Below are 27,756 nucleotides of genomic sequence, written 5' to 3'. Positions count from 1 at the left end.
TGGGGAGGGGAGAGGAGAGGAGAGGAGAGGAGAGGAGAGGAGAGGAGAGGAGAGGAGAGGAGAGGAGAGGAGAGGAGAAGAGAGCAGAAGACCCTGCATAGGGTGGATTCACACAAGCCCAGTCCCAGGATTAGAAGAATTTAACCATCCTTTGCAGCTCCACACCACTGCATTTAATTTTGTACATTTGAGGGTGAGGTCTGGGACTTGGACTTTCAGAGAATTCGAGATAATGTAGATGGTGCCAGCCTGTAATCCTCAGTTTTCAAGGGAAAAGTGAGATCCCTGGAATTAGTGTAGTAGCAAGAAAAAGAAAGTGTGGCTGCACAGACTCATCAGAGTAACGTGGTCTGAGCAACTGAATTACAAGTAACGTGGAGAGCAAGAACTGAAGCCCAGATGTACAATGTGCAAGTAACATATAGAAGCCCAGTGAGTTAACTCTCCATTCCTCTTTGAATTAACATGTCGCCTGTGTGAAAATTAACTGATAGAGCTTCCCCCAAGATTTCAGTAACTATGATGGTTTCCCATTCTGCTTGAAGAGAGATCAGGGAGGATATTTCCGATCACTTCTTTTCCCTATCCTTTCTTGATTTCCCTGGAGACTTCAAAGAAGAAATTTACATGAGTATCCTAACGGATTTCAATCTTCTTGTCATCACCTAGTCCCATCATCTTACTGTTTATCATGCCCTTGGGTCTAGTGTTTACCATGCTATTACGGGAGGGGGAAATTCTATGAAAGAAGTCATGAGTGTACATACCTATGAGAAGAACTACCTCTGCAGTCGATTTTCCATATTGCTGTTCCAGGTATTTGGGTAAGAAGGTAAACATATTGATGAACGCGTTTATCTGGAGCACGCTCGTAAGGATGAGAAGCATGTAAATTGGGTTGCAGGAGAGGCTCTTCATGAATGGCAAGAAATCTGAAACAAGAGAGCTAACTTGGTTCATGTCCAGTGTTTTCCTAAAATCATGTTACAGATTCTGTGCTATGAGACAAATACACTTGATAGATCTTTACCCCTTTGGGGTTCTATGTCATTGCTTTAGTCACTTTGAAGTTAGTGACATAATGGGCTATACGTGAACCAGAACACAATTGTGCAAGCATGCCAACTATAAGGAGATGGATTCAAATCTGTGACCAGACTTTCATTTCTTTTTCTCTCCTTTCTTTCTACTCATATGCTTCATACACCAGAGAATGAGTAGTCTGTTCTCTGGAATCTGCAAGAGACTTGCTTTTATAAAGGTTGAGTATAAACATTGATGCTATCACTCTGTGATGTAAGCATAGATACACTACCAGCTTAGGAAGGCTGCAGGAATACTGTTGCCCAGACAACCACAGCATCTTACCAGCACTTCACAACAGACCATACCTTAAAATCACCTAGTGATAATTTTAAACAGCTCAATATAAAGATCTCACTATGAGGAATGCTGACTCATTGGGTGTATATCAAGCACCTTCTGAGTGACTTAGCCAAAACTGTTCCCTGTTTAAGAAGTGAGAGTCAAGTTTATAGCCTGTCTGAAATTCACACATACTATTCTCTTCTCTCTGTATGTCTTCAGGTCTATGTCTTGACTTGCTAATTTTATACAACCCTTCATAAATTTTCTAAAATTTTATTGAGAGAAAACTATCAAGATGACACCATTTAGAAATAGAAGCAAAGCAGTTTAACGAAAAGACTCTAAGGGCAAAACCCATCTTTATGAGTGAGATGGCTGCAGTAAGTATTCCTGGAAGCTTTTGAACTTGTCCATGTTTGTTGACATCCCTGGCCTCCTAAATGAGTCTCCACAGTTTACAGTCATTTTTTCTATTTCTTATTCTCTGCTAAGCTCTGTTCTAGTTTTGAAAATTAGGTGGATCTGGCAGACTACACTGTCACACACAGAACAGTCAATATTAGCTCTTTCAAAAGAATCTTTACCATGGCTATGGTTCTAAGAAGAGTTAAGCCTGGACACTGGCAGACACTGGCTCCTCAGCCAAGGTCTGTCGTATTTAAGTCAGATGTGTGACCATTCAGTGCACATTGGTGTTGAAGGATAAGAGTGATGGAGGAAATAGCAATCTCATCAGTAAGGTGTTCCCCACAGTTGTCTGTACAGAACGTCACTCAAGAATGTAACACACTCTTACCCTCATTTAACAGGTAAAGCACTGACCCCTCCCATCTTCCAACTATACACTTTAAGAATTCCATAGCCCAAACCATGCCCCTTATGCACTATCTCTGATCTCAGGAGAACACTACACAGGTCTCAACACACAAAACTGTGAAAGCAGTGCCAAGTTTTAAGAATGTGCACTGTTGAACACTCCGCTATCCCACCTTAGCTTCTCACAGAAACATCTCTACTCTGCATTGATGCTTAGTAACATTCCCGGTTGTCTTAAAATAGTCAGTTCTAAGGGAACAGTTGTCCTGTAAACTACATACGCCTTCAAATACAGAGGACTATGTCACCTATCATGTTTTCCCTTTCACCCTTGACTTCAAGGATGCTCACAGCTAAACATTTTCCTTATCAAACCGATTTTTATCTTTCTCTTTATCCTGAATTTCTGGCTATTCATGTTTTCGACTTGAAGTAATATTTCTGTAAATTAAGCAAAAAAGATAGGAAAATATATTTGCTCATTGGGTGTTCAGACTGACTTGAATTTTTAATAGAGTCTAATCTAAGTCATTTAAGTCAGGTTCCCTATCATGTCAGTTGTTTCTGAGTAGTGACTGTGGAAGACATTTAGCACAACTGAGTAGTGATGATTAGTGACAAACTATCTCAACTCAGCATCTGACAAGTGACCACTGACCACAGACCCGTCTAAACTGAATAGAGTTTAAAGTTTTCATGTTTGCCTTTAGTAATCCCTTGGTGGTCCTCTTTGGCTTTTTCTTTCTGTTTCTCTTCTTTGTCATTTTTAGTTTCATCCACAATATCCTCTAGCCCTTCCTTTGGCAGTGTTTTTGGAAAAAAGAAAAAGGGGATGCTGGCCAGGATATTCACTCCTGCACAGATCAAAAAGCCGATCCACCAAGCACCGACCCAGCGTGTATCAGTGGGAGTTATGGTCAGGTCATCTGTAAAGAAACACAGATATTGCATTAACTTGCATCATTCATCCCTATGTAAACTGTAAAAAAGTTATAGAGATTCACAATTTCATCTGAGCATCAACTTTGTATATCATTTGTAAACTATTCACAATTTGTTCTGATTCTTGTTCATGGAATTTGAGCTTGTGATCCTCTGTCTCTGCTTCCTAAATGCTGAGATTATTGGCCTCTGCCATCCCACTGGGATCTAATTTAGACCTTTAGAAAAATTGACATTAATCAATTGGGTGGAGTTAAAGTAAGAAGAAAAGAGTGCTACATGGATAAGAGTTAAAACTACATTTCAAATGACAGAAACAAGATTTGAGACATATTCAAGGAGACGGCTTTAACCTGACGTCTCAAAACACCACAGTAGTTGAAGAAGGGGGCTGGAAGGAAATTTCAGTGGCTAAGAGTTTACTGTTGCTCCTACAGAGGTCCCAAGTTCTATTCACAGCACCCATATAAAAATTCACAACTTCCTGTAACTCTATTTTTGGGAGATCTAATACCATGTTCTGACTTCAGTACATACCCACAATCATAGTACATAATAATATACCTAAACACTGACAAACACACACACACACAACCATAAACATATACATATATAAAGACAATAGCATAAACTATATGTTATCCAATAATTTTTGTATTTTGTGTATTCAACAAAAAATAATTTTATCTAGCAGTATCTGGTAATATATTTTGCAGAAGTAAATGATCCATTTGTCATGTGGAACTTTTATAAATTGGGGCTTATCACATTACTGAAAGATCTGTTTTATTAGCCATAGTGATTGCCTCATTGCAAAAAAAAAAAAAAAAATGGAAGTAAACTTTAAACCAAACTGTGGCTGAGCTATGGTGGGAGAATGGTGGATTTTAAATCAGAATGGGGCTTTTTACCCTTACCCCTGGCCCCCTTGGGTCTGCCGTCGGTAAGTGGTTATAATTTACCTATCTAAGGATCAAAGGAGGCAGAGGTACAGCATTCCTGAACATTCTCCCAGACTCTAGGAACCGGGCTGTATAAATAAAATGCATTGTGTTACCTATATTCACAGATCCTGTGTCTACATAAATTCTTGCACAGAAGGATCCCAACAAAAGTCCAATTATTGGCCCAAACACTTTTCCTGTTTCTAAAATCCCTAGAAGCAAACAAACACAGGAAGTTACATAACCACACATTTTGCTTGCATAAAAAAAAGCCTTGAAATTGAATTATTTATAGTCTTCAATGAGCTATATACGTTACTACCTCAGATATACCTATATATTTATACATATAAAGAAATGAAGCTTACTATGTAGATAGCATACACATATATATGTTACATGTTCATATGTGAGTTATATACACCTACATTGGTTTTTATAAATATCGAGAAAGAAGCTCCCATTGTTTCAATATGGAATGTTCCCCAGACCCTCCTCTGTTACAGACTTGTTTCACAGGGGGACACCACTAGAATCTAATGGAACCCTTCCTGTGCAGAGCAACATGGTTCGTCTTTAGACCATGTAGAATAGAACCATGTCCCTTCATTCTGCTTTACTTCCCAGTCACAAGTGTGGTTTTCCTCCACCAATCCTTCCACCCTAATGAGCCAACCTATGACAGGCCTCCAAAACATACAGCTTAGCAACATAGATCATATACTTCCAAGCTGTGAGCCACGTGAATATTTGTTCTTATAAGACATCATCTATGGCATTTATTAAAGGAAAGAAAGTTGACTAACACGGAAGCCATTACTTAAAGCCACCTTCCAAATTTTCTTTTATGTTGAATTAAAGGCAAAGGCTGTACTATCACGGGCAGTCCCATCAAAGCCATGATGTGAGCAAGGCTGTCTGATGCATCCATAGCTGTGTTTTAAGAGGGTCTCTGTGATGGCTAGCTTTCATTGTCAACTTGACATAACCTAGAATTACCTGGAAGGAGGGTCTTAATAAAGTAATATCTGCATTGGGTTTACCTGTGGACATGTCAGTAGGAAATTATCTTAATTAAGTTAATTGATGAAAGAAGACCAATCCACTGTGTGCAACACTATTTGCTAGGCAGAGATTTCTGAACTATGTAAGAGTGGAGAAACAGCTGAGCACAACCATGTAAGCAAAGTCATAGTGTATATAGCATTCACTCTCTGCTCTTGTGAGTGTGACCCAGCTGCTTCAGTGTCTGCTACTGTGACTTGGATGCTGTGGTGGAACTTTAAGCGAGATGAACCTCTTTCTCCAAATGAACCCTTTTCTCTTCAAAGTTAGATTTTCTCACAGAAACAGAAATTAAATTAGAACAGTTTCCAAACCAGTGTGTGTTGTAATGAATTTCTTGTAGTGCATCCTCATGAAAGTTCCCCTGTTGGGACTTCCTTCCTGAGAAAGGATGTACCCAGCTTGGCAGTGGCATTTCTCATTCTTTCACTGAGCCACACATAGCTTCTGAGGAGTAGCAGAAGCAGCCTGGTGTGGGATACCCCAAGCCTGGAGGTACCAGAGAGACTCAACTCATTCACAGCTTGTAGCTGCCTGCAGGAGCCTTGTGCATTGCAACCACCTTGGTTCCTCTCCACTTTCGATCTTTATACTCTTGACTTACTTGATATTGTTGGCCAACTCTTCTTCAGTCTGCTTCCTACTAACACCTTCTCCAAACTGTACACGCATTGTTCACTCTGCTCCCACGGATATCCTTGTTGGCTTTTCTTTCTCTCACTCTACACACTAAGTAGAAGAATCCCCTCAAATGTGTGGACCTATAAATTCTCAGGACATATGTGTCTTCATAAGGCAACCCCATTTCTTCTTGATTTAACTTATTGTCCAAATAGATAGCGCTCAGTGTTTACATTTGGTATCTATATCTGTTCAGCTACAGAACCATATATAAAATTACGGTCTAAATTTCTAATTTTTAGTTAGTTGATCATACTATTCATATATTTATAGTATTTGTGTAATTATACAGTTCAATTATCAAAATGAGTTATTTATGTACTAAATACAAGATAAATTATGTATGCTATTCACCTTAATAGGGTTAAACTAATTTATATACTTATAGTTATTATATTTTATACATTTATGTTTATAATTTATATAGTTTTGATAAAGAAATTCATATTTTTAAAATTTATTGCAGGAAAGAGATTCTATTTTTTTCCTTAGATATTGGTAAAGGAATCTGAACAGAATGACTAGATTAATACTACAAAAAATATCGCCAAATTAAAAAGTCTCTAAAAAGGAACAAAGGCTATTTTTTAATTTAATTCTTTGTAATTAATCCTAAATATATTCTTGTCTTCTTTCAGCCCCTTTGGTTTTTTATTTGTTTGTTCGTTTTTAAGTACTAAGTCTATATTAATCAAAAAATTTCTCTATATACAAAGTTATGGATTTATAATCAACTTATAAACTGAACAATCTCATGATCTACAGAGCCATAGCACTCTGCCCATACCAGAGAAACCACTAGACATCCAAAGTTTATGGATTTACTCAAGAACATACACAAATTATTCATAATAAACCAAGATCGTTTAGGAGGCAGCATAAGAAGGTGGCCACTAAGTTGGCTCTTGCCTGGGAGATGCATAGACTGAGAGATTATAAAGAAGAAAACTGTAGCATTAACCTCATAGAGAAGCAGAGTACAGAACCCCAGCAGTAAAAGTAAAGTGGTCAATAAGAAACCAGTTGGTATGGTGAACATGATAGACAAGACATGATTAAAACAGCATTCCGTAAGGCTTACTCTGTAAGAATGTTTTCTTCCACCTTTTTTTATTGGATATTTTATTTATTTACATTTCAGATGTTATCCTCTTCCCCCAGCCCCCCCCAAACCACCTATCCCATCCTCCCATCTTCTGCTTCTATGAGTGTGTGCCCCCACCCACCCACCCATTCCCACATCCCCACCCACGAATTCCCCGACACTGGGGCATCCAGCCTTCACGGAACAAAGGACCTCCTCTCCCACCTATGCCCAACAAGGTCATCCTCCCCTACATATACAGCGAGAGCCATGATTCCCTCCCTATGTGCTCCCAGGCTGGTGGTGTAGACCCTGGAAGCTCTGGTTGGTTGGTATTGTTGCTCTCCCCACGGGACTACAAACCCTTCAGCTCCTTCAGTCTTCTCTCTAACTCCTCCATTTGGAACCCTGTGATCAGTTCAATGGTTAGTTGCGAGCATCCGACTCTGTATATGTCAGGCTCTAGCAGAGCCTCTAAGGAGACAGCTATATCAGTTTCCTGTCAGCATGCACTTCCTGGCATCCACATCACCATCTGCCTTTGGTGACTGCACAGAATATTTATGAGAACACAACAAGAGAAAACACAGCATGGAGAGTCAGATGGTTCAGCAGGAAAAGGCATGTGTCCACCAAACCTGAACCCAACACAACAGTTCAATTCCTGGGCCAACACCCAAGAACTGTCTTCTGACCACCACACTGGCATGCAAGTAAAACACACACACACACACACACACACACACACACAGAGAGAGAGAGAGAGAGAGAGAGAGAGAGAGAGAGAGTAAAAATGTAAAATTATATTTCAAAATACTATAGACACAAAATGGCCAATAATGAAATTGCAATACCTCATAGATAAAAACCTAAAAGCAGTAAAAATAGAAAAAAACAAATGAATTTAAGAACATTTTCCAGGAAATATTGGAGAATCTGTTAATAGTTTAGAGACAGTGTGGTGGCATAAAAAGACTAGGATCAGCAGATCAGAGGTTCTCCAACAGTGAGAAGTAGCTAGATGAATGTCTTGTCTGGCGCTACTAATCAATCCATTGAACAATTTCACGACCTACAGAGCCATAACACTCTGCCCACCCTCTAGAAACCACAAAACATCCAAATCAATACTCAATTTTTACACTCCAAGAACTTGCTGTCCTAAAAATGATGCTAAGAATGACTTTCAAACTTACCAATGTATAAAGGAGAGTTTTCAGATTTGGCAAAATCTTCTATGTAGGAAATACCCAAAGGCATGATGGGAGTTTCACCAATTCCACGTATAATGTTTCCTACCAGTACATATATCCACATTAGTGTTTTCATTTCTTTCACACATTCTACATTAAAACAAAAGAAAAATACACGTGTATTTTGACAGTATTTAAACTGTTATTGGCAGTTTAAATTTTTCTGCAAATGTTTCTCAAGTTACAAGCTTATGACCATTCAGTGACTTATAATACTATGCTGGTTGTGACTCAATGAGTCACTCTGACTGTTTAATTTGAAAGAATTCTAACCAATGGAGTGGAAGTGCTATGGTGGACCCAATTCCCACTCAAATGGAAGACAGGACTCTAAAGATAGATAACTCTTCCCAGTTCAGTGTTTAGTGGCAACACATTGGTTGAAAGTATGTACACCATCAGAATAAGCCAACAGTAAAAAACAAAGACTTTCCCTCACCTCAAGGGACTCAGTTTTCTACCAGCCAGGCAACCCAGTTAGTTAATATGTGTACTGCCTCATTCCTTCACAACTCTGAGGAAGAAAAAGTAAGCAAGTGTGTGTTTGTATGTGTGTGTGTGTGTGTGTGTGTCTGTGCGTGTCTGGCAATTCATGTTGTATTTACACAACACAGACTGAGGTTTGATGGAAGTTTGAATTCCCTGCAGCCTCAATTACTTTGTAGAAACTAAAGATTTTAACTGCTTAGTAAACATATATTTTTATAGAGAGTCCACCATTTAAAATCAACCAAATAATTCCAACAGTTGGGGTAGCAGGTGGAATAACAAAAACTAAGCCAAAGAGAATTGAAAGGTGAAAGGAGAAATCTTTGAAGGTTTGCATGTACTTCCCAAGTTTGTTCAAAGCCAAATGAACTGTCACAGCTAAATGAAGCTGTGACATCATGTTTTCAGGGAAGTGAAGGACAAAGTGAAGTCCTGTGGATTGGTCAGCATTGCCCATATATGTCTTAAGTACAACTGGGCAAGGAGGTCTGCCTCTTAGCCTTTCCTAGTTCTATAAAATCAGTTTCTATGTCTAGGTATTCAGATTCTTATCTTTGATAAACAAGATGGTTTCTGTCTAGAGATTACAGGGAGATGCTGAACCTTCTTCTAAAGTAAAGCAGAAAATATCAGATACTAAAAGGATCAAGTGCTTTTCTGATGCTCTCCACTTGGGGAGAATCTTAATTCATGAACTGCAATGAAAGAAATCAGATCAAGAGCTGCAAAAGCTACCATGAAGGTTACTGTCTAATCAGGAGGTGAGATGCTAGCATGTGTCACTGATCCATGTTGCTGTGCTTATGAGACTTCTGTGGCTCAGAGCTACAGACATGGCTGCTCTTTGACTCTGAAGTTATTTTGATCTCCATAAATTTCCTGAGGACAGTGACAGTCCAAGTCACAGAGTTTCTATGTTCCAGCATAAAATGGAGATATTCTGACCTGAGGTGATTCGGCTGAGTCAGTTCTAGAAGTGCCCAAGAGGGCCAGAATAGGGCATCAAATTCCCTAGGACTGGACTTAACAGGTGCTTGTGAGCACCCTGATGTCAGTGCTAGAACCAAAGCTGTCCCTCTGTATGAATACTGTGGTGGTTTGAGTGGAAATGCCCTCCAGAGGCTCTGGTATTAAATTCTTAGTCTCCAGTTGGTTGTGTTGTTTGGGAAGTTTAGGAAAAATGCCATCAGAGACAGGCTTCAAGATCTTTTTGTTGTTGTTGTTGTTGTTGTTTTGAGACAGGGTTTCTCTGTATAGCCCTGGCTGTCCTGGAACTCACTCTGTAGACGAGGCTGGCCTCGAACTCAGAAATCCACCTGTCTCTGCCTCCCAAGTGCTGGGATTAAAGGCGTGCACCACCACTGCCAGGCTAAGGCTTCAAGACCTTAAAGCCTCACTTTACTTCCAGACTGTTCTATTTCTGTCTGATGCTAATAGCTGAAAGGTGAGCTCCAATCTTCCTGCACTTACTACCATGCATCCCTACTATGATTGCTTTCCATCTCTCTAGACACTTAGTATGTCAATTAAGTCCCTCAGAAATATCTGATAGTCACACTACGATTCAGTACAGTAGCAAAATTAGAGTTATGAAATAGAAACAAAAGTATTTTTATGGTTTGGGTCACCACAACCTGAGGAACTATACTAAAGCATTGCAGAATTAGGAAGGTTGAGAACCACTGATCTAGAACTATAAATACAAATGAACTTTTCCTTTATAGATTCCTTTTTTTTAAATTTGTTTATTTTACTTATATAAGTACACTGTATTTTTCTTCAGACACACCAGAAGAGAGCATCAGATCCCATTACAGATGGTTTTGAGCTACCATGTGGTTGCTGGGAATTGAACTCAGGACCTCTGAAAGAGCAGTCAGTGCTCTTAACCACTGAGCCATCTCTCCAGCCTTATAGATTCCTTTCATCACGGTGTCTATTACAGTAAAAGAGAAGTAACTAATTCATGCAGTACATTTACACAGCATCTGGCTGTGTCTGTGAGGGCATGTCCAGATACAGGCCATCATGGCTCTGACATAATCAAAGATCTAGTTTTTTGATACAGTCATGAGACTTAAATTATTGAGCAGTACTGAAAGGTAAGAGGTAGGCCTATTTGGAAGAAGTTGGTCATGAGGGTTGCATGTTCACAGAGATTATATCTCACCACTTCCTGCATCTCGTTTGCTATTCTTCCTGTTCACCAAGAAGTAAAGACCAGTATCAGCCAACACTCATGCCACTGTGATACTCTGTCCATAAACATGGGACCAATTGACCCCCTAAAACTGTGAGAGAAGACAAAGATTTCCTCCCTTGAGTTCTCCCCTTAGATTTTAATAACAGTAATATAAAAATAACTAATACAACACCTGTGGATGGCAATACCCCTGGGTAGGTGAGCCTAAGCTTTATAATAGACATAGGTGAGCAAGCCAGTGAAGCAAGACAAAATGCAGCATTCCTTAGTGGTTACTGCTTTTGTCGGCCTTGGCTTGGCTTCTCTCATAGTAGACTATAATTGGTAAGCTATATAAGTTGCTTTTAGTCAGTGTTCTATTACAGCAACAGAAAACCAAGTAGATCAATACATAGATCACATCCTATGTCTAAATGTATCCTTCTAAGTGATTTTTCCTTGGGAGACTAATTCTACAACGTTGCCTAGGAAACAAAGGATTTTTAATAAGTATATTCAAACTAAGTAGGGAATGCATTCTAGGTTATTAGACATCTCCCTTCTCTGAAGAAGGAAATAAACTTCGTTCATTTGTCTTAAACATCTACTAAACCCAGTGTCCTATTAAAGCCCTTCATTAAAGAGCATTCTGTGGCCAAGTGTCTGAACAGAAAGCAGTGAGAAGCAGGAGTCAACCTGCTGGGTCTTGCGTTGGCTTTAAGGTCTGGGATCTGTTTTCCATACACAAGAAGCTGTTTGAGGACAAGTTGCTTGTAGGTGAAATCGTTGTTTCATATTCATATCTGTGTGGACACAGGAAACATTCACTGTGAGGAGGTGAGTACAAGGAGAGCATCTGCAGATTACTGATTCCTGCTTCCCTGAAAACAGGGCATCCAGAGCCAGTAAAGACATTTCCAGAACAGGCAGTTAATCATCATAAATCCTATGGTGGGACGACTGAGATGATGCAGCAGGTAAAGCACTTGCTATACAAGACTGATGACCTGAGTTCAGTCCCTGAAACCCTCATGGAAGTATGACTGCATAAAGTTGTCCTCTAATTTACACATGTACACATACATACATACATACATACATACATACATACATACATGCAAATGCATAAACACAAACACATATATACAGACACACAGATAGATAGTAGATTGATTGATAGATAGATAGATAGATAATAAATAGATAGATGATAGTTAGATGGTAGATAGATAGATAGATAGATAGATGATAGATAGATAGATAGATAGATAGATAGATAGATAGATAGATAGATAGAAAATAGATAGATAGATGATAGATAGATAGATAGATAGATAGATAGATAGATAGATAGATGATAGATAGACAGACAGATAGATAGATAGATGATAAATAATGATGAAGAAGAAGATAGATGAGAGAGGGAGGAAATCTTTATCATTAGGCTGGACATGAGGCTCTAGCTTTAAGCTCCAGAGCTGCATAAACTGGGTGTGGTGGTCCATGACTGTTACCGAAGCATTTAAGAGGTGGAGATGAGAGAATCAGAAGTTCAAAGCCACCCTCAGCTACATAGGAAGTTGGAAGGCAGCCTGGGTTTCATGAAAGACTGTTCTCTAACCCCTCCCCAAAAAAAATTTAAAAATGAAAACTAAGTAATCAGTATTGTCAAAAGAGATTGATAATCACCAAAAATGTGGCCCTACATTTGGCTCTCAAGTCCCTACATGAAAGTAAAGTAACTTTCAGATTCTGTACCATCAACTTTCTGTGGTTTCTATATGATTATTTCCTAGGAATAATTGGTCTCAAAAACAAAAGCAAGAAAAAAAAGAGAGACACAATGAAGTAGAATTAAGAAAACAAAATCTTTAGAGAGATATAAACAATACAAAACAAGGCACCTGCCCTGGGCTCTCTGAGCTGTAACTCCATCGTTCCTTTCTGTGAATTCAAATAATCTTCCATGTTTTTCAATGACTTCAACAGAAGAAAAATATACACATCATAATGACAGGTGACAAAATACATCACCTGAACAACACAGTGTCATGAGACCAAAAGTGCTAATGAACTATGATCATTAATCTTAAGCAAATCACCAAAGATCATTGTCCTAGAAAGAAAATGACAGAATGCAAACATAGAGGAAAATGTGTCCATCTTAGTCTCTCTCCATCGGAGAGGATGCTGAATTTATTTCTAAGACTTTCTTAGATGAAAGACACCAAGGGGAAAACACAAGCTGCTGAATTCTGTGTGAGTAGAGAGCTATACTTGTCAACATTTTAATTTCTGTGCTTCACAATACAGCATAAAAAAATCAAAATAACTTTCTCTTAAAACAGTTAGCTGGAGGTACACACAGAGTTGGCCAGTGAACTGTAGACAAGAGTCTGTGTCTCTCTACTCATGATCTCAAGAGACTAGAACAGTGTCAAAAAATTATCACCTTTGGAAGAAGGCATAAAAACAGAATACTAGTCAAGTATTTCTTGATATTGACTTGAATAGAACAGAAAGTAAAATATACTTTTAAAAACTCCACCTACTAACTTTCAGTTCCCTTTTAAATCACTGGAGAAGATAAAACACCCTTCATCTGGTCCATTATTCACTTAAAATAGAATTATTCATTTAAGGTCCATTTGTTCCCCCAAATGACAAAAAAAAAGGCAGTAAAAAGATAAAAGATTTCAGACTGAAAAGGGGAAACATCTCTTTCCACAAATATAAAGAGATTCAGATACGGAGACGTAGCTTAGTTGGTCATTGGTGTTTGGCAGGCACCAATCCTGGGTTTGATCCTCCTGTGCACTCTGAGCATCCAGTAAAATCAGACCTGCTGGGGAATGTCTGTAATCTCAGCACTCAGCAGGCAAGAGGATCAGAAATGAATGAATAACCTTAACTACAAAGTGGGTTTGAGGCCTGAGCTACATGAGACTGTTTTCAAAACACCAAACAAACAAACAAACAAACAAACAAAAAAGAGTCTCATGAGATACCAGATGCCTGACGACTTAGATTCCACCTAAGGGACAAAGCTAAAAGTAATTTTAAAAATTTAAATGAGAGATTGAAAGTATAACAAATAGTCAACTTAAGCTCAATAAAATTTGAGACAGGGACTGACTCAAAAGTAATGTAACCATAAGCATCATGCTGCGGGAACAATAGGATATGTTCCTGGCCTCCCTGGAAGCTGCATGAAGACACTCCCAATGCAGGCACACAAGGCAAAGTCCAAAGTGACCCCCAGGCTTGTCTTTCTTCTCTTCAAGTAGATATGCTCACAGGTACAAGAGGATCCAAACAGGGAAACTGAGGACACAGAGGCCCCAAAGGAGGATCGTTACATTTTTAAAAAACTTTGAACACTAAAAGGTGATAATCCCATTCCTTTTCTGGCTTGTAGCCAAGTTTCTACCACTTTTCAAGAGTAGAGAATTCCTGCCTAGGATCACAAGTTACACATGTTTCCCAAACAGCTAAAAATTAGCCTGTCTACCTCAACCACGTATTGACTCATGCTACAGAAGACAAAAACGACTCCCATTAACCAAGTATATATATCTACATATATATGTACATACATATACATGTACATATATATATATATTTGTGTGTGTGTATGTATATATGTATGTGTGTGTGTGTGTGTGTGTGTGTGTGTGTATACAGAATTCCCAGTTAGCTCTCTGTTGTTATTGTCTTTTAGATAGGAATAAACAACCAAGAAAATCTTGAAGGAAACTCTATTACAATAAAGTCGAAGAGAAACATAAGCCAAACTTGAAGGAGGCAGAGACAATGAAGACAGATAGAAAGAGTCACACAGGAAAAGACAGTGAATTCTTGAGAAAATAACAGGATGTTCCCTCAGAAGATATATTCGAGGTGGAGAGGTTTTCTTGACAACCAAAATTTATAAATATGATAATATGAGTGAAAAGCCCACTCTAGAGACTGGATGACAAAGTTAAATCTCCCAGGAGGCAGCAAGGAGATGAGAAGACATGAAGTTAGAAGTGAAGATGGCAAGATATGAATAAAACTTAGAGTTCCATTGCCCAAACAGCAGCTGCAGAAGGAAGAGGGAAGGGAGGAAGGAAAGAATATAGTATGAAAGAGAAAAAAAGACAAGAAACTTCATAAAATGTCCTGACAGAAGGCATATGAATGAAGTGTCAAGGGATTTATACCAATAATTACCAATTCCAGACTGTGGAACTTAAAAGGAAACCTGTCACGAGAGTGATAAACTGGACATAGGCTTTAGAATACTAATTCTAATTTCAACCCCCACAAACTTTGAGACAATGTCTTCAAAGTACATAGAGAATTTTTTTTCTCTAAGGAACGAACTGTGGGAGTTTAAACAGGAAAGCAGATGATAGGCTACTCCTCCAGTGAATATTTAAGAGCAAGATAGAGACAAAGCAAGGTCATTGTTATGGCTTGTTCTTGTAATAGCATCACTCGGAAGACTGAAACAGGAGGATCACCACAAGTTTAAGGCCAGTCTTAGCCACATATTAAATTCCAGACAAACCTGAGATACATAGCAAGACCCTGTCTCAAAAAGAAAAGCAAATGGTGCAGGGGATGGCTAAGGAGATAGCTAGGTGGTTAAAAGCACTTGTTGCTCTTGAAAGGACCTGGGTTAATTTTCCAGAAACCACAAGGTAGCTAACAACCATCTGAGTCTCCAGTCCAGGAAATCTTACACACTTTTTGAATCTCTGTGTGCCACAAGACATACAGTTGGAGCACATAAATACATACTACATACGGGTAAAACATGCATGCATATAAAATAGATAAGAGACCTTAAAAACAAAACAAAGAAAAGAAATAACAAAAAAGAGGAGGAAGAGGGGGGAAGGAAGAAAAACAAATTCATAAGGAAAAGAACGATGGAGAATTCCAATGAAATGGCAGTGAGCTGACCTAGAGGTTCATAGTTCTGAGGCAGGAGAGTATGGAAGACAACAGCAAGAGGTATCCCCAGGACAACAGTGAAACTCATGACCTGTATTAGGGAATGTCACACTGAAAGGCAATGAGGGACTTGTGCCATATCAAGAGACACAAAGCCAGTCAAATGAAATATGTGTGTGTGTGTGTGTGTGTGTGTGTGTGTGTGTGTGTATGATGTGCTAAATATTAAATCTATGTAGAAATTGAGTTCTATGACAAAAAACAGCATTATTTTATGTAGGCAACATTTCATAGTCCTGAAAATATAAGTTGTAAATTCAGTATATCATTTAAGTATTAAAAACTAACAAGACATGAAGACAAACAGAAGAACTGAAAACTGTCACTAGAAAATCGAAATGAGAATAAGAAATAACTGAACATACTTTCACTTTTACAATTTTCTGTGTAAGTTACTGTGGCAAAGATGAGAATAAAAATCAGCCTTGGCATTGATTTATTTCCTGGTGACCCACAATAATGTCAAAATGTAGAACCCTGGTTACCAAAGTATCAAAATAGCCCTGAGAAAGGACTCAGCACAAGGCTTTGCAGATTCAGAAAATCCAATCGTGTGTCTCAACTTCATGAAAGAGGTGGAGCAAGTTCCGACTTCACAAACAGGCTGGATGGGTCCTTAAATGGCCCCAAGGCCACAAGAGTCACATGTCATATTGGCTGACTAGAGACCACTTCTCCTAATTTCGAATTAGCTTTCTGTACTTTGGGGGAGCACTTATCTTCTCAGAGAGGAATTTCTGAGCCTCATTTCTTGTAGGTTAAAGTTGAATCTAAAACATCATCAAGAACTAGAATACTCACCTGCCCATGAGGAAATGAGGTAATGACATTAAGAAACACCCAAGGCCCATAACCACACATCCAACACCAATCATGATAGGTCTGTGCAGTTTTGTTCCAAAATAACTCACAAGTATGATCAACAAAAGATTTCCTGGAAGAGGGAAATGAGAATGCATGTTTTAGTAAAAATTGGCAGCTGTTAGTCAACAGCCTCTCCAGCTTTTAGGCTCTAGAATTCGTTGTTTCACAACCACATTAAGATGGGGATGGGTGCTTAGGATGTTTTGTGTCTTGTTTTAATATACAAAGCAATTGTGGTCCTGAGGGAAGAATCTCTTCCTCTCTGAAGAATACTAAAGCTCTATTCAGGATCATCCACAAAAGCTAGGCTAGTGTAGGCCTCATGTCACCTCTGAACACTCCTCTCATGCCTGCTCTATGCAGATTAAAATGGGTTACGTTTTTTAGCTTCTTATTTAAAACCACCTTCATTGCTCAGCACGGCCAAGCTGGATACCTGCTTCTATTGTCACTTCTTCCCTAAGATGACATCATACTATTCAGAGTCCTAATGCCCCAACTAGGCCTTAGGTCTACATTGCAGGAGTCAAATGGTCAAACCAAACATTCATCTTCATAGTTTATGAGAAAGCTTGGTTAACAAAACTTCTGGGAAGCCCCATGCTGACAGAGATACTTTGATAAGTATGTCTGGGAGTTGAAAGAATGAGTGGGACCTGGTAGCACAAACCGGCCTTTCCTAGCTACTAAAAGGCCAGGAAAGGAAGATTGCAAGATCAAAGTCAGCCTAGGCTACAGACTGAGGTCAAGGTAATCCTGGGTAACTTAGTGAGAACTTTCTTTGCTGTTTTACTTTAAGTATTTTAAAGACAATTTCACTTTGAGGAAAGTAAAAACTATGATTAAACTAGAGACAAGAGACACCAAGCGTTCTGTTTACTTGGTTTATAGAGGGAATGTTTCTCTTTTTCACCCTTGGTACTCTCATATCTCAGTTTATCACCCAAATCAAGGGATGTTAAGTTCTTTCACCCTTCTTTGAAATTGTGCCTGACACAACTCAAACACAGGAAAGAATCCTTATTTTCTCTAAGGACTAAGAGTGGAGAGCCATCAGTCTCACAGAGACGGTAGAGGACAAGAAATATTTGTTCTCTCTCCTATGGAACACAAGTCCTCCAAGTCTCCCAAAGCAATCTTCTAAATTGCCAAGGAAAAACTCTTAGCTTCTCTTTGCGTTATCAATGATAGAATTAGATATTGTTGTTCTTAATCTTCTGCCACTTGTCAGAAAAAGAAGGACCTTGTCAGGGTATGTAACAATAATTAGTTGCCATCATGAGGATGTTTAAGTAAGTGGCTAAATCAGGCTATTTCATCAACATCAAGAAGCATGTAACTCAGTCAGGTTAAACAGCATAATTCAGGAAATGAGGAGAAATGTCAACATATAAAAATAAGTAAATGTATAAATAACTCACCAATCTCAAAGCTCCCATTAATAAATCCAACTATAGATGTGGGGATATCAAATTGTCTCTCTATTTGTGTGAGCATGGTGTTCATATAAATTCCTGATAGTGATTTGGATAGATATGCCCATGTTAATGCCAACAGAAACATCTAGAAAGAAAAATATTTAAGAAAAATGAGAACATTGTTTTTTGATTATATGTCTGTCATCTACAGACAAAACAGCCTCCACCATGAGATGGATGACCATATCCAACATAAACAACCCTTTAACATGCAAGAAACTTTGAAGTATAATCTCCCATCTGGTGTGCTGTCCTCGCTCTGGACACACACACAAGAGCTGGTTAACAGTTGTGTTGTTGATAGGTATGGCTTTGCTATTTTGTCAGTGTACCTTATGCATGCAGAAAGACATGGAGTTGTTCTACATAAGACACAGGTATTGATTGGTCTTCAGCACTGTACTGTTACCTGCAGGATAAGTGTTCTATTAAAGAAAAAAGGAAAAGAACAAAGAAATACACCAAGGCATTATGTCTGCAGCAAATCTACTATGTTCTTTAAGCAGGAATGACAGGTCTCTGGATGTCCTTGCCCAGTTCAACACTTTGTCCTCTTGTTTTTTTGTTTTTTTGCTTTTTTGTTTTTTCATTTCTGAGCACAAAATGCTACAGTCTCACTGCTGGGGGCAATGGCCACAGCAAATTGATCTCCTTTTTTTTTCTTGGTGCAATATTCTTTGTAACACCTTACCTGAACAGCCCAGGTGATGGTAATGGCACAGGGAAGAACATTTTGGGGGTTCCTTAGATGCAGAATAAAGGGTGGCTACATACTCAAATTATTTTGTGTTAGATTAGTACTTTTCGCTCATAAATTTATTGTCACAAATAACAATTAATCTAGGAGCAGAAACATATGCAAAAAAAAGGGATTTGGAAAATGTGGATGCCATGTTCAGTACAGTTCAAAAGTGTAGATATTTGTCTTCTAACTCTAAATCCCATTTACAGAGATGTTCTCTGTTCCCACTGTCAATCTTTCAGAGAATATGGATAATATTTCACATGAGTTTCATATTTCAGGTCCTATATTTAAAAGCAAGTTCTACTACATTTAAAAATGATCAGAATTGGGAAGATCATTTATTTTATTTATATTTTGAGAGAAAAAAGCTAAATAAGTAGTGAGCACACTATTCATACTCTAAAGTACTTGGTTCTGTGCAGAAATAAAAGAAACCAGTGGCCATGCATATTCAAGTTTCCTGCTATATAACATCTGTGTTCATGAAGCTAATTCTACTGACGTTTTACCTCAGTACTCTAGAGTCTAAAGCAAACTCCTTTGGAGCAGTCTTTTCCTGCTTCCCAGGGAAGTTTTCTTTTCCTCCTTTTTTCAACATTTCTTTATGTGTAGGTGTGTGTATGTTTGTTTGGGACAAGTTCATGTATACATATGTACATGGGGAGACCAGAAGACTACTACAGGTATTATTCCTCAACAATTGTATGCATTAAAAAAAAAAAAAACAGGGACTCACTTTCAACTGCTTGGAATTCACCCAGGAGGCAAGGCTGGCTCATTTGTGAGTTCCAAATATCTGTCCAATTCCATCTCTTCATGATGAAATTAAAGTCATATAATACGTTTTTAGTGTAGGTTTTGGAGACTGAACTCGGAACCTCCTACTTCCAAAGAAAGTACTTTACTGATCGAGGCATCTCCCTAGGCTCCTTAAGAAATTGTCCCTTCTTTTCTTTAATGGTTTTTATTGATTAAAATTACTGATTGGTGCTTTCATACATAAATGGTATGTTTGGGTTATTATTTTCTTTTTCTCTTCTCCTCCCCCATTCCCCAAAATACCCACACCCCTAGCAGTGCTTTTCCAAGATTTATGAGTTTGGGGGGTTACTGTTTGTTTGGTTTGTGTGTGTGTGTGTGTGTGTGTGTGTGTGTGTGTGTGTGTGTGTTGTGTTGTGTTTTGTTTTGCTTTGCTTTGCTTTGCTTTAACTCAGGTAGCTTAACCAGGGCCACCTGTGTAGCTGTTGGTTTAGACCTAAACATTGGTACATAGTGAGGTCATCAGTGTATACATTGCTGAAGACCATGAAAGTCATGATTTCCCCTGTCCTGGGAGACTCCTTAATGATTACATGTCTAAGCTTAATAGGTAAAAGTTTCAATATAGTTCTGTAAACCTTTTGATCATCTTAACATTCCAGATAGTTCTAAATTCAGAGGACAGAAATCTATTTTTAAACAATTACGTATAAGGTTTTTTTTTTCTTGAAAACCTGTGCTTTAACATTTTCCCGTAACACACACACAAATATCTACTGTTGTTAAACTCCCAAGTAAAGTAACAGTGGTGGTTTGAATAGACATGGCCCCTATAAGCTCATAGATTTGAATATTTGGCCACCAAGGAGTAGTAATGTTAGGAGGTGTGGCCTTTTTGGTTGAAGTGTGTCACTAGAGATGGACTTTGAGATTTCAGAAGCTCCAACCAGACCCAGTGCCCCAGTCTTCCTGATACCTACTGATCTGCATATAGAATGCTGGGCTCCATCTCTACCATTATGTCAGCATGCAGGCCACCCTGCTTCCTGCCATGACAATAATGGACGAAACCTCTGAACTCTAAGCCATCCTCAATTAGTTTTCTCTACAAGAGTTACAATGATCATGGTGTCCCTTCACAGCAATAGAAACCCTAACTAAGACAGTAACCAAAGATGAACTTGAGAAGTACTGTTTGTAATAATACCTTATGATGTTTCTCTACACATGCTATAAATACTAGTAACCAATAATTACAATACTCATCACTATCCTAACTTTGAGGCTGGATTTACAGCTCAGCAATTTAAAGCACTAGCTGATCTTTCTGAGGACCTGGGGTTAAGTTCCCAGCACCCACATCATGGTTCAAAACCATCTCCAGTTCCAGGGGATCCAACACCTTCTTCCGGTTTCCAAATATAGCAGACACACAACTGTTACACCAACATATGTGAAGACAAAACATCTATATACATAAAATAAAACATAAATTTAGAGAAATTTAGACACCTTAAAGATGGAAGGGAAGGTATAAATTAGAGACAGGGGAGTTGTCTAGCATGTATAAGCACCTGAAGTTTATCTCTCATACCAGTAGTACTGGATATCCCAGAAGGGTGAGCACCCACACATGCAGACATAGTGGGAGGCACAGCCACTACACACATACACACACACACACACACACACACACACAGAGGCACTCGTATGGGCGAGCACACACAGAGAGAGATAAAGAAAGAGACAGAGACAGAGAGAAGGAGAAAGAGAGACAGACAGACAGAGAAAGAGTTCTTGGAATGTTTTTTATCTTAAAACCTTGGACTATCGCCAGGCAGTGGTGGTGTACACCTTTAATTCCAGCACTTGGGAGGTAGAGGCAGGTGAATTTCTGAGTTCAAGGCCAGCCTGGTCTACAGAGTGAGCTCCAGGATAGCCAGGGCTACACAGAGAAATCCTGTCTCCAAAATCCAAAAAAAAAAAAAAAAAAAAGTTGGCCTACCAATACCTTTTCAATTGAAAACACTAGAGTATAAATAGATTGCATAGACTGCACAAAATGACACATAATAAGTATCCGGGGAAGGTTGGCAGCCAGGGGATCTGGTCTCCTCAGAAGCATGTGAGAACTGAAGGATAATCTGAGGGTAGTTGGCTTCCAATAATTCAGACATCATTTTAGGTAAAAAATACTTTCCAGGAGTCTGAAGCCTCTTTTACATCAATATATGGATTCCATTACATGTGAATAAAGGTAAAAATAGTTTTTGATAGGAGACGGTAGCTTAGCAAAAGAATGTTTGAGGGACTCTACAGAAACTATGACAATGCTCAAATTTCTTGGGTTAATGTAAGGGATGGAAACTTAACCCTAAGTTCACATTTTGTGATGTAAAGATACCCTTGCAGCTTATGAGAAGAGTAGATGTCTCCAAAATACTGAAAAATACCAAAGCAGACGACAAAATGGAGTTTTCTCAAAAACAATGATTGTTATGTTGCTAATGCTTGAAGAAAATACTTGTCTGCCTGGGTCATAAACCCATCTTTTCATATTAATCAACAGAGTGCTTCTGTCAAGGAACCTTTTCCTACCCTTGACTTCTGACCTTCTGTCAGGAAGACCTGAAGGCTGAGCATCGGATTGACCTCTGATTTCGGGCTAAGTTCCACCAGAAAATAATATGTACCTAAAACATTTTTAACGCCACCCTCCTTTAAGGCACTCTAAATAAGTAGTTCTCAACCTTCCTAATGCTTGTGACCCTTTAATACTGTTCCTCATGTTGCGATGACCGCAACTATAAAATTATTTTTGTTGCTACTTCGTAACTAATTTTGCTACTGTTATGAATTGTAATGTAAATATCTGTGTGACCCCTTTGAAAGGGTCATTTGACATCCCCAAAGGGTAGCAACCCAAAGGTTGAGAACCCCTGCTCTAAATCATTTTGATAAATTTTCTTGGCTGAATAATCATAGTAAAACATCTATAAACATAAAACCAACTTCTTTAAGGCAAGGAATTAACAACATATTGGGTAAAGTGGCTTTCATGTTGGAAAACTTCATTCAAACTTTCAGTGCTTGCTTAAAAGGACTTCCATGAGTAAATACAGGCATACATAGAAACAATCCATACCTTGATCTTGGAAATGCATCTGACCTGATGGATTGCAACCCTTTTCTCTGTTTCTCCCATTTTGTTCTTCTGATTATTTCCAGATGTCTATTCTTTAAACAGTCTTACTGCTGTCCTTTCAAGAAAGCAAACAGTTATTAAATTATTTACTAAACTGTATTATGTCATTCATTAAACAAAAGAAAAATGGAAAAAATAAAACAACAACAAACAACAAATATTCTCTTAGGGCTAGTGTGTCTTATCAGGGTTTCTATTGCTATGATAAAATACCAGAACCAAAAGCAAATTAAATGGGAGAAGGTTTGGTTTAGTTTAGTTTGGTTTAATTTGATTTTAGTTTAGTTTAGTTTAGTTTAGTTTAGTTTAGTTTAGTTTAGTTTAGTTTAGTTTAGTTTAGTTTACAGTTTTACATCACAGTTAATCACTGAGAGAAGTCAGGGCAGGAACTCAAAGCAGCAACCTAGATGCAGGAGCCAATGTAGAGACAACAGAGAAACACTACTTCCTGCTTGAATCCTCATGAAGTGCTAGACCTGCTTTCTTATGTAACTCAAAACTGCCTACCCTGAGATTACCCTACCCACAGTGATCTGAGCCTTCTCATATCAATCGTCAATCCAGAAAATGCACTACAGGCTAGATCATTGGTCAATATCATTGGGACGTTTTTCTCAATCGAGGTAACCTCTTCCCAAATGACTCCAGCCTGTGTAAAGTTGGTATTGAACTGTCCAGCAAGGAGGTTCAGTTGATAAAAAGGTTGATCCCTAAGAATGAGGACTTAAGTTTGAATTCTTAGCAGTCAAGTAAAAGCTGGGCTTCTCTGCAACTCCTATAATCCCAACATTAGGAGGGCACAAACAGCAGGATCACTGCAGTGTACCAATCTGGCACACTTTCAGAATCATTCTAGAGGAAGACATTCAGCATGGCTTACAGGCCTTCATAATATGCACATGTGTACATGTGCACTGCACACATACTTATGTATACACACAAACCCATACACACAACCACAAAAATTCATTTCACACACACACACACACACACATACACACACACACACACACACACACACACACACTCCCAATCTCTTGAATAGAAACAATTTAACCAGTATCTTCAATATTATACAATTATTTAGGAAGGTCTTTTTTATTCTATCATTGTAAACATCTGAATAGGAGAAGACTGGGTTTGTTGGATTTCTAGTGAAAGAGCCAATGCAAATAACTATGCTCATTGGTTGGTTATATTAAAGATAACCTTTGAACTTGAACTTGTTAGGCTCTGAAAGTAAGCTAATGACAACATGGTTATAATAAACCTTTCAATTCTTTAGCCAAAGCAAATGAGACCAAGGTGATTTGCTTTGAAGTCACTTGAAGGCTTCTGCCTTTAATAATGCAAAGACATTGATGCTTTCTTTATTCTTGTAGCACTGAGACTGTGGCTTTCATAGTGACTGTCACCTTGTCATCTTCATTCTTAAGAGAGACTCAGACTTGATGATGTTACCCTCTCACAAATTTCTCCACAGCTAAAGTAGTTTAGTTCTTGCAATCCTATAGGAAGAGCTCCTGTTGAAGACTTGGAATGATGAAAATATCTATCCCACCACTGTGCAGTATAACATAGCCTAATAATAGAATGGCTTCCTATCACATTCCTCATTTTTCACTGGCTCCACAAAGTCACAGAAGGATGAAGCCCACTTATGACAACACTGACGCTTTGAGGCATTATGAGTAGAAGTCCCAAGAAAATATGCTCAGCTTCTGATCCACAGAAACCCCAAACAAACTTATGCTATATTGAGCCATTAATGTGATTAAATGTGATTCTAAAAACAACAAAAAATGCAAAGACATCCATTGTATTTGTACAAAATCTCTGCCTCACTAAGCCAACAAAGTCTGTGTAACCAGACTATTTTCCTAAGTAAAAACAGCAAATACGTTTATCACCTGTGGACAAATCTAACAATTCTGTTTGAAAATGTAGAGTTTAGGAAGAGACCGGACACCTAAACAGAGAACTAGATGTGGTTCTTTATGACCCATATACTATATGTGGGTGAACATGTCCATCTCTGTATAGGCAATATGTCAGTACAAGTATTTCTATGCAAAAATTAAATTGAGCTCTATTCAACTGTTCCAGCCTCATCAAACTTTACTTATTTTGTGTCTTGAAAGTAGGATATTTTTATCACCATCAAAGTATTTTAATTTCATGTTTAGTCTATAAAATTTATTTTAGCATATCCATATGATTTCTAAGCAGTATCCATAGCACTAATGTATGAAAATGCTCTGAACAGTGACTATTCTACAATTAATACAGAATGGCTCTAATTTTTTAAAAACATCCAAAACATTTAACAGAGTTCCAAATCCCAGTCACCACCAAGCAATTCTGTATAACTCTAGTTCTCTCCATTGTTTTGCAGTTACAACAAATACTTTTTGAACACCTACTATGTATCAGTCACTTCATGAAGCACTAAGACTCAACAAAGAACAAGACAAGGTTGCTGTTCTATAGAAAACTGAGGTCGCTCAAGATGCCTCAATCACCTGAGAAAGATGCTTATGCTTAAACTCAGATCCCTAGGTACCTATACTTCTCTTGGGAAAGATTATATATATATATATATATATATATATATATATATATATATATATATATAGTTAGTTAGTTATAGTTAGTTATAGTTATATATATATAGTTATATAGTTATAATTATATATATATTATACTGTGCTTGATATATAGTGATGGATGATAGATGGATAGATGTTAGATAGATAGATAGATAGACAGACACTGTGACACATACACTGAGGTACAACTTATTTATTATGGACAGAGGGAATAAAATTCACAGGATATGGATGAGAATTATAGAGACTATCTTGACACTTCTGAACAGACATACAAATGAAACCCCCAGTCTCAAGGCTCCCACATAAAAATTCAAGTCCATTTAACTGAGAGGGCTGGATATTGATTTTGGAAAGAATGATAGGAGGGGACTAATGGTAGTAAACAGGAATCTTATGATGTAGGTCTATACCAAATACAGATTAAACATCAAACTCTCAACTGTCCTCACCTGTCTCTTTTTCTCATCCACAGTACAATCTCTCACCAACATTTCCTTCTGTTCCTCCTTGCCCATGCCTGAGTTCAGGTTGGTCACCTGCCCATCAGTAAGAGAGAACTTACTCCTCTCCCATGTCCAAGCTTTCATGGCTTAAAATATAACAATTCTAAATATCTATTTTTCATTTTTTTTCAGCCAAGAGAAACTGGGTCTAGTTCCTAGAAGATCGCTGGATATTCTTTTTTGTGAGCACTAAGTAATAATCATCTGGGTAGTTTTTGTCACCACCTTGAAGATTCTCTTGAAATCACTTTTGCTGTGTCAGAAAAGTTTTACAAACAAGTGTCTTAACTGTAAATAAACCAAATAAAGCCAGGCACTTGAAAACAGATTCAATTATAGTAAATGAACCTCCACCTTCTTCTACTGTGCCCACCTTCTCTGTGAAAAAATATTATACCTTTTCAGACGCATTTTAAACATGCCTATAGAGAAACAAAGGCAAAGGGACATCGGTTCCCTGATTCAACAAAACCCCTGTAACCCAATACGGAATCATGTCACGTTCTGCTACTGAACACTTTGAACCTAAATGAGAAAACGTGCAAGAGACAGCCACGAGAACAGTGTCCTTGGCTAACACAGCATTGTTTAAAAAATAACTCCCGTTCCCGGGATCACATCGTATCACAGATAAATCCCTATCAATCGTCAATGCTCATAAAAACAGCACACTGTACTTTTAATTAAGCAGAGAAAAAATGTGATGTCTCCCCCTCTTTTGCATTCACATGAGAGATGGGAGCACACCACATCAATTCTCGGGCAAAAGTGGCCACAACTCTGAACCATTTTCTTTGTTTATTTTAAAGATGTATGATGGAATGTCTGCTCTCAAACTTTTTAAGAATACAGTGCACAATTGCTAAGTAGGTGGGTGAGCTTACGATGAAGCAGATCTCTAGAACAGTAACTATCTTGCTCTACTGACACTCTATACTCACTGAGCAGAAACTCTAGGGAGGGGCAGCCTTCATTTGGGGGTTCTTAATAACATTTCAAACACAAGAGACTATAACTCTATACAAAGTGAATAAACATGCTCACTCACACTCAGTATCCACACAGTTTGTATTGTCAGAAAATGCATGCTGTTCATTCCATCTATTCAGTACTACTGAATTAAGGAAACAAAGACTTTGCTTTACCTTGGCCAAGTAGGAGGTACATACATGAAGAAGCATTAGGAAACGGTGCTCTCACCGTTGACTCAAAAAGAAATTCACAGCAGCAAATGTCTTATGAAAAGACCTGTTTCCAGAATCCTCAAATTACCTCACTGTGAGAGACAGCCTATTGGGTGCCTTCCAGCTGAAACACTTTCAACCAATACCAAGCCGAAGAAGGACATGGAGAAACTACAATGACTTGTTTGATTCTTAGCAAATGATTTCATATTTGTCAGCTCCTTACAATCAGAAATCAAAGGAGACAGTACTGAAATCCACCTGTTAGGCCCGACATATATAGGTACACTTTTATTTCCTACATTCAAGGTACATAGAATGTGCCCTCCTAGGAAAACTTAACCAGACATCAAGATCATTACCCATTCATGTGTTTTTTTCCATGCAAAGCAAGACTAACACACAGACAAACCATCAGCAGTCTAGCCAGTTCATAACTTTGGATTTGTTCTAATTCTAGATTGAGAAGCAGAACAAGTAACTGGAAACACCAGCTTTTCCTTTAACAGAGTCAGCAGTGAATGACATTAATGTCACTTCCTCCACCAAACATATATAGAGAATGAGGAGATAGTTGC

General features: G+C 38.3%; 1 protein-coding gene across 1 annotated transcript in view; it reads right to left on the bottom strand.

Annotated features, from left to right (window-relative positions):
- Positions 1-27,264, bottom strand: part of LOC114612623 (solute carrier organic anion transporter family member 1A5) — a 39,746-nt gene extending 12,482 nt beyond the window's left edge. The window contains exons 1-9 of the mRNA XM_028757611.1: positions 27,140-27,264; positions 22,820-22,929; positions 18,114-18,255; positions 16,630-16,762; positions 11,521-11,627; positions 8,097-8,243; positions 4,184-4,282; positions 2,889-3,110; positions 768-932 (exon numbers count right to left, since the gene is read on the bottom strand). Of these exons, the coding sequence (XP_028613444.1) occupies positions 768-932; positions 2,889-3,110; positions 4,184-4,282; positions 8,097-8,243; positions 11,521-11,627; positions 16,630-16,762; positions 18,114-18,255; positions 22,820-22,879 (1,075 nt within the window). The 5' untranslated portion in view covers positions 22,880-22,929; positions 27,140-27,264. The remainder of the gene's footprint in view (positions 1-767; positions 933-2,888; positions 3,111-4,183; positions 4,283-8,096; positions 8,244-11,520; positions 11,628-16,629; positions 16,763-18,113; positions 18,256-22,819; positions 22,930-27,139) is intronic.
- Between the last annotated feature and the right edge of the window lie 492 nt (positions 27,265-27,756).

Source organism: Grammomys surdaster, unplaced genomic scaffold (assembly GCF_004785775.1).
Source record: "Grammomys surdaster isolate TR1022 unplaced genomic scaffold, NIH_TR_1.0 126176, whole genome shotgun sequence".
NCBI lineage: Eukaryota > Metazoa > Chordata > Mammalia > Rodentia > Muridae > Grammomys > Grammomys surdaster.
This window is presented reverse-complemented; position numbering and strand designations above follow the sequence as displayed.